We start from the raw sequence: 13,480 nt of genomic DNA on the forward strand, positions 1-13,480 counted from the left end.
TTAAAGAAATCTTGTTATACTTTTCCAGCAGAACTCCCTCCATGTATTTGACCCGGTTGAGATCCATTGTAGTTGGCATATTCTCTCCCAGCTTTCCTGTGTGATTATTACCCTTATTTCCTTTTTCCCATTTCCTTTTTATATATTCTGTATTATCTTGTTTGGAAAGTTGCAAACTGGCCTTTTAATCTGTTCTCTTCTCCCCTCCCCTCAGGTGTACCTCACCTGGCCTGTTCCCAACTGCGCGGAGGGCTGCCCGGGATCCTGGATCAAAGACGGCTACTGCGACAAGGCTTGCAACAACTCTGCCTGCGACTGGGATGGCGGGGACTGCCTGGGTGAGGCGGCAGACGCCGTTATCTCGGTAGAACAAGCCGGTCAGTGTTGATTTGTCTAATGCCGTTTGATACCCTCCGCTCCGACAGGGGCAGCTGGGAGCAGCCGGTTTGTGGCGGGGATCGGCGGCGGGGGGCCCGGGGGAGCCGGTGGACAGGTCTGGCAGTTTGCCGGTGGTCTAGGAGGCATCGGGGGTTCGTTATACTGCAATCAAGGCTGTGCTAACTCGTGGCTGGCTGACAAGTTCTGTGACCAGGCCTGCAATGTCCTCGCCTGTGGATTCGATGTGGGCGACTGTGGTCAAGGTGGGTTAGAGTAAACATCCATAGTCTCTCTTCTATGGAGTAAGATAACTTCCAAAAAGATGTGTCCATGGTATAACTATTCGTATTCGTAATGATAAATTTTTGTATGTAAATAAAAAAGTTGTACCCAAAATTCTGAATGATTATGAATCTAAAACATCTATTGGATGTGGCAAGACTGCGTCGTAAACTAATACAAGTAAATTGACTTATTTTCATAAAGCGCCTTTCTACAAAGAAATGTACGTTTTACGTCTCATTTATTCATTCACATGCACTAATATACTTTGGAAACAGTTTAGGCACCAAATATAATATATTTAATTTTCTCAGATGGCAAAAATAAGAACTTTATTGATCCCACATAGGAGTAATTCATGTTATATCAGCTGTAGAGAACAAGGTAGTGCCGAAAAACAATATATATCCCCTCACAAAAAAAAAATAAAATAGATCAACAAAACAAGCTTTTTCAAATAACAAAATAACATATTTGAACCATTTTTCAGACAATAAAATAATTGAAAAAATCTGAAAAATAGTTAAAATATGTTATTTTGTTACTTGAAAATTTAAAAATATGTTTTGTTGATGAGGAAAATATGTTTCTCTATTTTTTTTCTTTTTGTGAGGGGGGGTATTTATTGTTTTTCGGCACTAGCTTGTTCTCTATAGCTGATATAACATGAATTACTCCTATGTGGGATCAATAAAGTTCTTATTTTTGCCATCTAAGAAAATTAAATATATTATATTTGGTGCCTAACTGTTTCCCAAGTATATTAGTGCGTGTGTGAATGAATAAATGAGATGTAAAACGTACATTTCTTTGTAGAAAGGCGCTTTATGAAAATAAGTCCATTAGTTTACAGTGCAGTCTTGAACATCCAATATGGCGGCAACGTTGACGCCATATTGGATGTGGCAGTTGGCTCAGCACTCGATGGGGCGTCTACGTATATATGTCTATGCTGTGACCTGCCTGTGACGTCATTTCAACAGTTTTTCGACTCGTACCCATAAACTTGAATTCGTGTTCACGGTGAAGACTCGTAGTCGTAGAAATTAGAGTTGTATTCACAAGACTTTGCACTCACAGCTTTTAGATTCATACTCGCATAAAAACAATCCTAACCCTAATAATTTATCAGACTCGTGTGTGACAGCAGAATTTTGGGTACAAATTATTTTATTTACATACAAATCTTTTTGGAAGTTATCTTACTCTATACTCTTCTTGGTCCGGTCTTGTCATGCTGTAACGAAGTTCTCTCTCTGTCGTAGAGCACTTTGGCGAGCTGCACCGGGTGACCCTGCTCAGGAACAGGACCCGGTACACCCTCCCCCTGGGGGAGACCAGGCCCTATTTCAGCTTTGAGAAAGTGGCTCGCAGAGTGTCGGAGGCCCACGTCAGCGACAACCCCGTGGTCCGGCACACCTCCGTCGCCAACAAGTGGAAGAGCATCCACCTGCTGCTGCACCCCGGCCACAACGCCACGCAGATCCAGTACAACCTCACCCTGCACGGAGAGGACGACGCCGAGTTCCCCATGGTCTTCAGCGTGGCCGTCGACACCCGCGAGGTTCCTCCAACCAACGCGTCTCACGTCGCAAGCAAAGACAAAGGAAAGGACTCTGTCGTCACGCCGACCCCGGAGCCCGTTTTCTTGTTCTCAGATATCCCAGAGGACAAACAGGGGCCTAAAATTCAGAAAAAGCAGCCTGGGGAATCGCAGGACGGCGTACAGATTCCTTCACTAAACGTGTCGCTCCTGCCGGCCGCCGTGCGCAGCGAGCTGCAGAAGCTGGAGGAAAAACTGGTGATGGGAGACGTCACCCTGAAGGGTTACAATCTCACCAAGGCTGAACTTTTAAGACCTTACAAGGCGCTGGCTGAAAAGCAACCAGGTTTGGACGCACGGCACGATAGAGTCCGGGGGAAGCCCTATAAAGACTTGGAAGGACTTCAGTTAGAAGAAAAAGATGGAAAAATCCCGAAAAATGAAAATGCAGAGGAGGTGACATCCAGGCAGGGTGTGGTTGAACCAAACAGACCCGTTACTCCTCTCATCCCCGTCCACATTGATGATAAATTGAAAGATCTTGTCACTTCGAAGCCCTTCCATCTGAATGATGTGATCGAGAGGCCCAGGACGGCCAAACTGCAAAGCGGTATTTCCCAAAGAAAGATGTTGGAGGAGCCGGCCGACGCTCTGGCCGTCGGGAGGAAGCTCCAGCACTTCGTCTCCGCAGACCGAGGCTTCCTGCCGTGGGAGCGGAGAAAATATTTCCAGGCCTTGCTTGAGGTGAGCAGATCCGACAGCTTAGACCAGAGGTGTCAAACTCATTTTGCTTGGCGGGCCGGATTTGACCAATTTTTTTCTCGCGGGCCGCACGCTCAAAATAACAAAAACGGTGCGAAGATTTTTTTTTTTTAATTCTTTTTTTTTTTTTTTTACTATAATCCAATATCAGTTTAGTTAATTTTAAAGGAAATATGCACTTTGTTTACACTCTAATTATGTAAAATATATTTCTTCAGGATCCTTTCTTGAAATTTCTCGTTTTTTTTCAAATTATGTAAGATACTTTTAATATAATTTTACAAAGATAAACAGAAACAAGTATGTTTTTTTTATATTTCGCTTTTTTATAGGAAATTTAATTAAAAGCAAAATCTTTCTTATTACATCAGAGAGTGTTTCTTTGTGATTTAGAGATTTTTCCAGTACAATTGAGTGTATTTATTTTTAAAAATTGGCGCGGATATTTACGTCAGTGTGCCGAAAAAGTCAGCACTTCTTTTTTAACCGTTTTACTTTGTCACTATCCTCGTATTCAAAACTGAAATTCTACGAATAAATATCTTCTATCATCTTTCTTAGCAGTGATATTTTTCCTGCGAAAATATATAATAGTAGTCGGTTTATAAAAATAAACGACCGTCTACAAAGAAATAAAATGCAAATGCATCCTAGAAAACTAGAAAAATGACAAACTGCTCTCTTTGTGGAATAACGATGGATTTGTAGAAGAAATATATTATCGGATATGCTGCGATTCATGGCAATTATTTATGCCTTCCTTTTTTTTTTAGTAAATTAACATTTTGGTTTTTTGCGTTGGAAAACTCTCGCGGGCCGCATGAAAATCTCTCTCGGGCCGCACATTTGTCACCCCTGGCTTAGACGTTTAACCTTGAGTGAGACACTTGTATCTCCTCCAACCGTTTCTTTGTGTGTGGATCTTTAGGAGGAGGAGCGTCTCCAGAGAGAGCTGTCCTACGAGACCCGCGCTGCAGCTACAGGCCGCAAGCTGCAGGACACCTTCGCCGACTCGCTGCGCTACGTCAACAAGCTGCTCAACAGCCAGTTCGGCTTCACCTCCCGCAAAGTCCCCGCACACATGCCTCACCTGATCGACCGCCTCATCATGCAGGAGCTGCAGGACACGTAAATGTTACTGCTCTGTACACTGTAGCCCTCTTTAGTGCATTGGCTCTTGTAGAGGAAGAGTGATCTCACGTATCTCCGGTGTTTGTGTCTCTGAAGAGGAAGAACGTTTTAACCCTTGTGCTGTCTTTGGGTCAAGGGAGGAGGAAATGAAGAAGGAAGGAAGGGAGAAAGGAAGGAAGGGAACAAGGAAGGAAGGAAGGAAGGAAGGGAACAAGGGAGGAAGGAAGGAAGGACGGGAGGAGAGAACAGGATTAAAGAAGGAAGGAAGGAAGGAATGAAGGAGAAAAGAAGGAAGGAAGTAGGAAAGGAAGGAAGGAAGGGAGAAAAAAATGAAGGATGGGAGAAAAGATGGAAGGGAAGAAAGAAGGGAGAAAAGATGGAAGGAAGGGAGAAAAGAAGGAAGGGAGAAAAGGAGTGAGGAAGGAAGGAAGGGAGGAAGGAAGGAAAGAAGGGAGAAAAAGAAGGAAGGAAGGAAGGGAACAAGGAAGGAAGGAAGGAAGGAAGGGAACAAGGAAGGAAGGGAGGAGAGAGCAGGAGGAAGGAAGGAAGGAAGGAAGGAAGGAAGGAAGTAGGAAAGGGAAGAAGGAAAGGAGAAAAGATGGAAGGGAAGAAAGAAGGGAGGAAAGATGGAAGGAAGGGAGAAGGGAAGGAGGGAAGGGATAAAAGAAGGAAGGAAGGGAACAAGGAAGGAAGGGAACAAGGAAGGGAGGAAGGAAGGGAGGACAGAGCAGGAGCAAAGAAGGAAGGAAGGAAGTAGGAAAGGAAGGAAGGAAGGGAGAAAAAAATGAAGGATGGGAGAAAAGATGGAAGGGAAGAAAGAAGGGAGAAAAGATGGAAGGAAGGGAGAAAAGAAGGAAGGGAGAAAAGGAGTGAGGAAGGGAGGAAGGAAGGAAAGAAGGGAGAAAAAGAAGGAAGGAAGGAAGGGAACAAGGAAGGAAGGAAGGAAGGAAGGAAGGGAGGAGAGAGCAGGAGGAAGGAAGGAAGGAAGGAAGTAGGAAAGGGAAGAAGGAAAGGAGAAAAGATGGAAGGGAAGAAAGAAGGGAGGAAAGATGGAAGGAAGGGAGAAGGGAAGGAGGGAAGGGATAAAAGAAGGAAGGAAGGGAACAAGGAAGGAAGGGAACAAGGAAGGGAGGAAGGAAGGGAGGACAGAGCAGGAGCAAAGAAGGAAGGAAGGAAGGAAGGAAGGAAGGAAGGAAGGAAGGAAGGAAGGAAGGAAGGAAGGAAGGAAGGAAGGAAGGAAGGAAGGAAGGAAGGGAGAAAAGATGGAAGGAAGGGAGAAAGAAAGGAAGGGAGAAAAGGAGGGAGGAAGGAAGGGAACAAGGAAGGAAGGAAGGAAGGAAGGAAGGAATGAATGAAGGAGAAAGCAGGCGCAAATAAGGAAGGAAGGAAGGAGAAAAGAAGGAAGGAAGTAGGAAAGGGAGGAAGGAAGGGAGAAAAGATGGAAGGGAAGAAAGAAAGGAGGAAAGATGGAAGGAAAAGTAAAGAAGGTAATAAAGGAACGCATGACGAAAGGGAGGTAGGAAGAAAAAGGAGTAAAGGAGGGTAAAAAAGGAGGAAAAGAGGAAAGGAAGAGAGAGAGCATGGCAGGAGGAAAGAAGGATAGAAGAATTGGGTCATTTTGACCCGAAGACAGTACAAGGGTTAAACTTCTCTGTATCTTCTGCAGATTCCCAGGAGAGTTTGATAAGACGTCAGGCCACCGCGTCCGCCACTCCGAGGACATGCAGTTCGCCTTCTCGTACTTTTACTTCCTGATGAGCGCCCAGCAGCAGCTCAACGTCTCCGAGGTGTTCGACGAGATCGACACGGACCACTCCGGCGTGCTGTCCGACCGCGAGATCCGAACTCTCGCCACAAGGATCCATGATCTTCCCCTCAGCCTCCAGGTCAGTCCCGGCTCCCATTTATCACCTTACCTCAGAAAGGCAAGCAGGTTTACCAGGAATGTGTTTGTCTGAACGTCTTTCCGTATTTGTAGGACTTGACGGGACTGGAGCAGATGTTGATAAACTGCTCTAAAACACTCCCGACCAACCTGACCCAGCTCCACCTGGTCAACCCCACCCAGGAGGCCTACTACGATCCCAGCATGGTGAGCTCACTAGGGATGGGCGGTGTGGACTAAAAAGTTTATCAGGATCATTTATGGCATTTATCCCGATAACGATAAAAATGAAGATTTAAAAAAAATACCAATTCAACTCCACCTTTTTAACTATAAATCTATCACCACATTCAGTCTTTGGAGCCCCTAAAACACTGCTCTAAAAGAATACTAAATACTACTAAACTACACCAATTAAATTGAATTGATAAAAACCAATTAAATGTAATGTAATTAACTGTAATGACTCAGATCCGCCATGTTTGTTACACAAACACGTATCAACGGGATTCTTTCTTTCTTTCTTTCTTTCTTTCTTTCTTTCTTTCTTTCTTTCTTTCTTTCTTTCTTTCTTTCTTTCTTTCTTTCTTTCTTTCTTTCTTTCTTTCTTTCTTTCTTTCTTTCTTTCTTTCTTTCTTTCTTTTTTCAGCCTCATTTTCTTTCTTTCTTTCTTTCTTTCTTTCAGCCTCATTTTCTTTCTTTCTTTCTTTCTTTCTTTCTTTCAGCCTCATTTTCTTTCTTTCTTTCTTTCTTTCTTTCTTTCAGCCTCATTTTCTCTTTCTTTCTTTCTGCCTTTCTTTCTTTCTTTCTTTCTTTCTTTCTTTCTTTCTTTCTTTCTTTCTTTCTTTCTTTCTTTCTTTCTTTCTTTCTTTCTTTCTTTCTTTCAGCCTTTCTTTCTTTCTTTCTTTCTTTCTTTCTTTCTTTCTTTCTTTCTTTCTTTCTTTCTTTCTTTCTTTCAGCCTTTCTTTCTTTCTTTCTTTCAGCCTTTCTTTCTTTCTTTCTTTCTTTCTTTCTTTCTGCCTTTCTTTCTTTCTTTCTTTCTTTCTGCCTTTCTTTCTTTCTTTCTGCCTTTCTTTCTGCCTTTCTTTCTGCCTTTCTTTCTGCCTTTCTTTCTGCCTTTCTTTCTGCCTTTCTTTCTGCCTTTCTTTCTGCCTTTCTTTCTTTCTTTCTTTCTTTCTTTCTTTCTTTCTTTCTTTCTTTCTTTCTTTCTTTCTTTCTTTCTGCCTTTCTTTCTGCCTTTCTTTCTTTCTTTCTTTCTTTCTTTCAGCCTTTCTTTCTTTCTTTCTTTCTTTCTTTCAGCCTTTCTTTCAGCCTCATTTCCTTCCTTCCTTCCTTCCTTCCTTCCTTCCTTCCTTCCTTCCTTCCTTCCTTCCTTCCTTCCTTCCTTCCTTCCTTCCTTCCTTCCTTCCTTCCTGTACATTGTGCGTGGATTTAACACAGAACCATAAATCAGCTTTACACAAAAACGTCAACAGGAATTTATCGTTTTTACCACGAAATGACAAATTCTTACCGTGGGGAATTTTTTTGACGGTATATCGTGAACGGGAAAATATCGCCCATTCCTAGGTCACACCGCACTTTCCTGTCAGTTACCAATCTTTGGTTTGATATTGTGAATCTTACCTGAGTCACCTGGCTTTTTACATCACAGCCTCCCGTCACAAAGGGCCTCGTCGTTCACTGCAAGCCCATAACTGAGCGGATTCACAAAGCCTTCAAAGACCAGAATAAATACAAGTAAGATCGCAGATCAGGTTTCATTTGCTCAGCACAAACTTATATTTCAGCTAACATCATGTTTGGCAGGTTTGAGATAATGGAGAGGAGGAGATAGCGTTCAAGATGGTACGGACAAATGTCTCCCATGTGGTCGGCCAGTTGGACGACATCAGGAAGAATCCCAGGTGAGGGTCGGAAAACGGAGCGTTTTCCAACTAAAAGTTGAGTCTGCTTTGAAACCTCTAATTCTTCACTCTCACCAAAAAGGAAGTTCATATGTCTGAATGACAACATCGACCACAGCCACAAGGACGCCGCTACGGTGAAAGCTGTGCTGAGAGACTTCTACGAGTCCATGTTCCCGCTGCCGTCCCAGTTTGAGCTGCCCCGAGAATACCGCAACAGGTTTCTGCACATGGAAGAGCTGCAGGAGTGGTGAGTCGCCAAGCTGCTCCAGTCCCACCTCGGGCTGGGGATCTATTCAAATGTCAAGAATCGATTCGATTCCGATTCTTAAGATTCAGAATCGATTATCAAGATTTGATTCGATTCGATTCCGATATCGATTTGGGTTAGTGTTATAAAAACTGTTTTTTGAGCTGTTGCATGAATCATATGACTGTAGTTATGCAAAATATTACTACTAGTATTATATTGAGATTAAACAGCAAGTATCGGCAGCTAATGATGCTGTAAGGACCAATCAGCTCCCAGAATGCTGATAGAACTGCTTTCAGAAACATCATGTGGGTCAGAATTACCAAACAGATCCAGGGAGGAAACAGAGACGGATGAAATCGGTTTTATTTTTTCCCACATTCCGTTTTTATTTGTTCCATTTTCAGTCTATTTTGGTTTTTAATTTTTGAGCATTTGGTTTTTATCATTTTTTGCAAATGTAACCCCAAGACAGTAAATAAAGTAATGAAATATAGACAATTTATGCAATTATAACCTAACACTTTAATGTTTTCATACCTTTAAACATATTTAAAGGCAAAAGGCAAAAATATGGCACCAGTTATTCTCGTGTCCAACAAAACATTCCTTTTTTGGGGATAAACAAAAAAATAACCAAAAGTTGTAATGTAATGATGAAAAAAAAATACATAAATAAATAAATAAAAGAAAAAAGAAACCCCCCCCCCAAAAAAAATAAATAAATCGATCTTTATACATATGAATCGATTTTTAGGAATTAATATGAGAATCGATTTAGAATTGGGAAATCGATTTTTTTCAACACAGGCCTAGTCCCCACCAGATCTCACTTTCAAGCTCAGCTGTTTGACCCACCTGCTACGTTTTTCTTTAGAGCCTCCTTGATGTTGAAAGTTAAAGTTTCCTCCTTAAGTGCAATACTCAAAGAAAACATCCTGTACTCTTCTTCAAAAAAGTGGCAGTTTCCTGAAGTCTTAGTGAAATGTTTTTGAATGTTTTGATCAAAATATTCTGCAGTTACATTATAAAATCTCCCTTTTTCAAGCATCTTTGCAGCTCTGTTCATAGAAACTGTTGTTAGGGGGTGGAGTTATAATTTTTTAGTTTAGTAATTTTTTCAGACGTCACTTTAAGGCTTTTTTTCTCTTTAGCTGTGAAAGTATTCCCACAGGTTTTACGCAAAGCGCTTATTGCACTGAAACATTTTTTAAAGCAATAAAATTCTACTAAATTGAGACTTTCCATTTGTTTCCTTGCACTCATAAATTCCCACAAATCTAGTTTGACTTCAGGATTTATTTTTTCATTGGGTTATTTTGTGTGTATTTGGCAGAGTGACAAGAATAAATAAGAAATGTCTGGGTGGCGTCTTTTTTTTTTTCTTTTCTTTTCTTTAAATGATCATCAAAAACTTAGGAATGATAATATATAGTTTAGAAAAAGTAGAAACAATCAATTTGGGGAAACTGAACACTTTTGTTTGATAAACGTTTTCTAATGCTGTAAAAATGTGAAAGAGTATTAGAGCTAAATAATGGAGAGGGGAAGATATTTCTTTTATTGTGCACTTCGAAAAAAAAGTCGAAATTTCGAGATTAATGTTGAAATACAATTTCAAGAATAAAGTCGAAACTTTGCAGTTTTTCACGAAATTTCGACTTTTTTCTCAACATTTCGACTTTTTTCTCGAAATTCTACTTCAACATTAATCTCAACATTCTGACTTTTTTCTCGACATTTCAACTTTTTTCTCGAAGTGCATAATGAAAAAAAAATCTCTAAAATATTTTATTTTTCTGCTGTCTGGCCCTGATACTCTTCCATAGATTTGCGTAACAAAAAGAGTCATGTGGAAAGACATTAGCAGCTACATTTGCAGCCGAGGACCCAGTTATAACTAATATAGATACATGCAGCATGTGTTGCCTTCATTCTAAGGCTTATACAAGACTTTTAACTTTTTGCGGCTCCAGACATATTTGTTTTTTGTGTTTTTGGTCCAATATGGCTCTTTAAACATTTTGGGTTGCCGACCCCTGGACTAGTGGCTTTAAATTGCTGCTTTTCGGATGGTCTTCTTCTCCTTCATTTCCACGTCTCTTCCTGTCTGAAATAATAGTGACGAGCTAACAACTTTCACCCAGTTGTCCTGCCGCACGCTTCCTCCTTGCTGCATCGCTTCACAACAAGTCTGAACGTGCTGCCGTCGTGTTTACGTTGCCGTCAGGGCTTTGACACGGGTCTGACTGTAATCTGTTGTTTCCCAGGCGCATCTATCGGGACAAGCTGAAGTTCTGGACCCACTGCGTCCTTGTGACCCTCGTCATCTTCACCGTCATGTCCTTCTTCGCCGAACAGGTCAGTATCCATCTCTCAGACGTTCACGTACACACATCACACACATCTCCATTTCCATGATTCACGCTGGAACTATGATTCAGGGCTCAGCGACCAAATGCCAGCCCGAGGTGCGTCGGTCTCATGTGTCGACCTCGTAGATCAGCTGAGCCGAGACATGACTTCAAAGAAATGAAAGACCGTCTCCGAAAGGCGAGATCTGAATGTCTTTGTTGCTTTGGATCAGACGGTGCTTTTATTTACTTCAGCCTTCCCGTTGCCAGAGAAGTTGGGTTTCCATCTGGAGCAGCTTTCTGCCAAGATTTTTTATTTTTTTTTAACAGTAAAATTATTTTCGAGCTACTTTCCCGTCACCGGAAACCTAATAAAGCAATAGGCGTTAAAGAAATCTTACCAGACCCAGACTTGAGCCACTTTTGGCGGCTTCAGGTTTCTCCTGGAAATGCGAAGACAGATTAATAATCGCAACGACCTTTTGAAAAATCTCCGTCAAATCAGCCCATGGGACCGCTGCGCGCTCGGTGAGGACCGAGCCGTCATTGGAGTCTATTTGGCAGCAGACGCGTCTGTTCGAGGTCCAGTTAAGCTGAGACACTTCAGAAGTTCACCATCTCCTTCCCTCTGCTGCCTCTTAAATTATCTTTGCTTTCTTTGGTTACAATCATGCGAGAGGACTTGTCAGATTCTTGATTATTGACGGGAATAGTTTGTCATTTTGTGTTACGGTGCTGGTTGGATATTCTGCGCCCTTGAAATGTAAGCAAACTATTTGAAATGCCTTTTAAAAGAGGAATTAAACTCAGCAAAAAAAAGGCTTCAATCAATTGAAGTAAAAAAACATGTTTGATCATTTAAATACCTTCTTTAAAAAAATTTTAATTCTGTGTTAGCATGACCTGAATTAACCAACAAATGATGTTTTTGCTCTTAAACTGCAATCGTGAAAACAAATAAGTCCTAAAGGGTTCAGGAAATGATAAAAAATAGGAAAATCCTTTTTTTTAAAAAACCATTTTGTAATATTATCAAGCTGTTTCTAAGTCAACAAGGAAGATGAATGTTTGCAGGAAGTTGCAGAGATAAGTCAGTCTTTTATTTTATGGAAAGAGGAAACTGACATTGGAGCTCTTTGTGAATGCAAAGCATAAATGTCTTAATCCCGGAGGAAAATCAAGGCTATGAGGGGAAAAAACCAGCCCAAAACCACCCAAAATGAGGAAACAAGAAAGTTGCCATCACATGAATTGTGTTACAAAAGCATAATCACATTTGGAGCGACCTAAAACTACAATTACAGAGATTCAAGAAGCTTCGATGTGCCTGCAGGACAGAGGGGACGCTGTTGTTTTCAAAGTTTCTGCAACTATTAACATAATTTACATTCATTTTTAAAGATGTTGCAAAGCCATTCCTGGATTGTGTAAAGTTTATTTGTCAGGGATTGATTTTTCTTCCTCCACCTGCAGCTCATCCTGCTGAAGCGAAAGCTGTTCCCCAGACGCCGTGCCAACAGGGACAGCAATCCCGAGCGGGTCTAAAAGAGGAAGACGTCCCTCTCTCCGCCTTCCCTTCTCACCCTATGAGGGGATCCAGACCGGGAGGGGACAGGGAGGGGGCGCGGCGGCGGACTGGGAACAACCAGGCAGAAGGAACCTGTAGTCCCTCTTCCCCTCCACCAGGGGCATGTGAGACTTCTCCTGCAGCACAAGCGCCACACGCACAGCTCCCACAGCCCCCCCCTCACATCCCGCCAACAGTTTTACTGTTAAAACACCAAACTCTTCATCGGAGAAGGTTTTTACCAGAAAATCAACAACGTGCCCCGACCTGTTTACCGGTGCCAAGTGCTTATAAATTCTGCTTTTGTCTGTTTTGATATCGTTTAAGTTAAATGTAAGTGTTCAAAAGATTTTCCTTTTTTTTTTTTTGAATTTCTACCCAGAAAAATGATGACTTTTACTGCTATGACTTAATTTTAAGACAGTGTTTGAAAAATGTACATACACCACAACAGAAGTGATGGAAGTCACGACTGTTGCACCGTTATCTGCCATCCTGAAAGACATGAAGACTTTAAGTGCCTTTGTTGTTCATTCCTGCTTATTTTTGTTAATTTCTCTCTAAGTGTTGGCCACGTCACACCCGGACCTGTTGGTTGTCTGTAAGAATGGGGGAGGATGCAGAATAATACGATGATTATTGATGTATTGCAGATATATTTGTGCGTTGGAGCTTCGTGAGAAACCGCAGCTTTCACAGCCGCCTGCATGTGTGTCCCCGTGGGACTCGGCAGGCTCGCTGCTGTCTGAAATTCAGACCACCTCAGCATGTTCTGTAACTGAGTTTGATTGTACTGTCGTGACCAGTGACTAACGCATCCGACCTGAATGCCACGTCTGTCGACGCGGCCTCATGAACTGCTTGCCATGTGTTCAAAATCTCCTCTGAATGTGGGTTTTATAACGTTCTTTATTACGGTAACGATGGTGGGAGACTACTAGCAGCTGGAAGGGAGGCGGCCCAGACTGATGATGTATTTGGAAACGGGATTTCCTCGTGTTGCTTCATTGGGTCGGTTCTGAGTGAAATAAATGTTGTTGGTTCGGACATTCTCATGTTTATTTTGTCTAAACACCTGACTGCCGCTGCATTTTATTGGTTTATCCAACATCTGTTGTTACTTTTTATATTAAGATTACAGATAAGTCACAATTAATATCAAATATGTTCAGATGACTTTGGTTTCTACAGGACTGTCTCAGAAAATTAGAATATTGTGATAAAGTTCTTTATTTTCTGTAATGCAATTTAAAAAAAAAAAAAAAAAAAAAAAAAAAAAAAAAAAAAGTCATACATTCTGGATTCATTACAAATCAACTGAAATATTGCAAGCCTTTTATTTTAATATAGCTGATTATGGCTTACAGTTTAAGATTAAGATTCCCAGAATATTCAAATTTTTTGAGATAGGATCTTTG

At 41.5% G+C, this 13,480-nt stretch overlaps 2 protein-coding genes across 2 annotated transcripts in view; both read left to right on the plus strand.

The window, feature by feature from the left end:
- Positions 1-7,793, plus strand: part of gnptab (N-acetylglucosamine-1-phosphate transferase subunits alpha and beta) — a 29,671-nt gene extending 21,878 nt beyond the window's left edge. The window contains exons 11-17 of the mRNA XM_061714503.1: positions 215-338; positions 426-641; positions 1,926-2,947; positions 3,894-4,093; positions 5,763-5,982; positions 6,075-6,188; positions 7,636-7,793. Of these exons, the coding sequence (XP_061570487.1) occupies positions 215-338; positions 426-641; positions 1,926-2,947; positions 3,894-4,093; positions 5,763-5,982; positions 6,075-6,188; positions 7,636-7,725 (1,986 nt within the window). The 3' untranslated portion in view covers positions 7,726-7,793. The remainder of the gene's footprint in view (positions 1-214; positions 339-425; positions 642-1,925; positions 2,948-3,893; positions 4,094-5,762; positions 5,983-6,074; positions 6,189-7,635) is intronic.
- On the plus strand, positions 7,735-13,109 carry LOC133424091 (N-acetylglucosamine-1-phosphotransferase subunits alpha/beta-like). Its single transcript, XM_061714504.1, has 4 exons — positions 7,735-7,888; positions 7,971-8,138; positions 10,412-10,502; positions 11,969-13,109. Exons 1-4 carry the CDS (start codon positions 7,827-7,829, stop codon positions 12,038-12,040), a joined length of 393 nt encoding a protein of 130 aa, XP_061570488.1. The 5' UTR covers positions 7,735-7,826; the 3' UTR covers positions 12,041-13,109.
- The last annotated feature ends 371 nt before the right edge of the window (positions 13,110-13,480 follow it).

This window comes from Cololabis saira, chromosome 23, assembly GCF_033807715.1.
Source record: "Cololabis saira isolate AMF1-May2022 chromosome 23, fColSai1.1, whole genome shotgun sequence".
Classification (NCBI taxonomy): domain Eukaryota; kingdom Metazoa; phylum Chordata; class Actinopteri; order Beloniformes; family Belonidae; genus Cololabis; species Cololabis saira.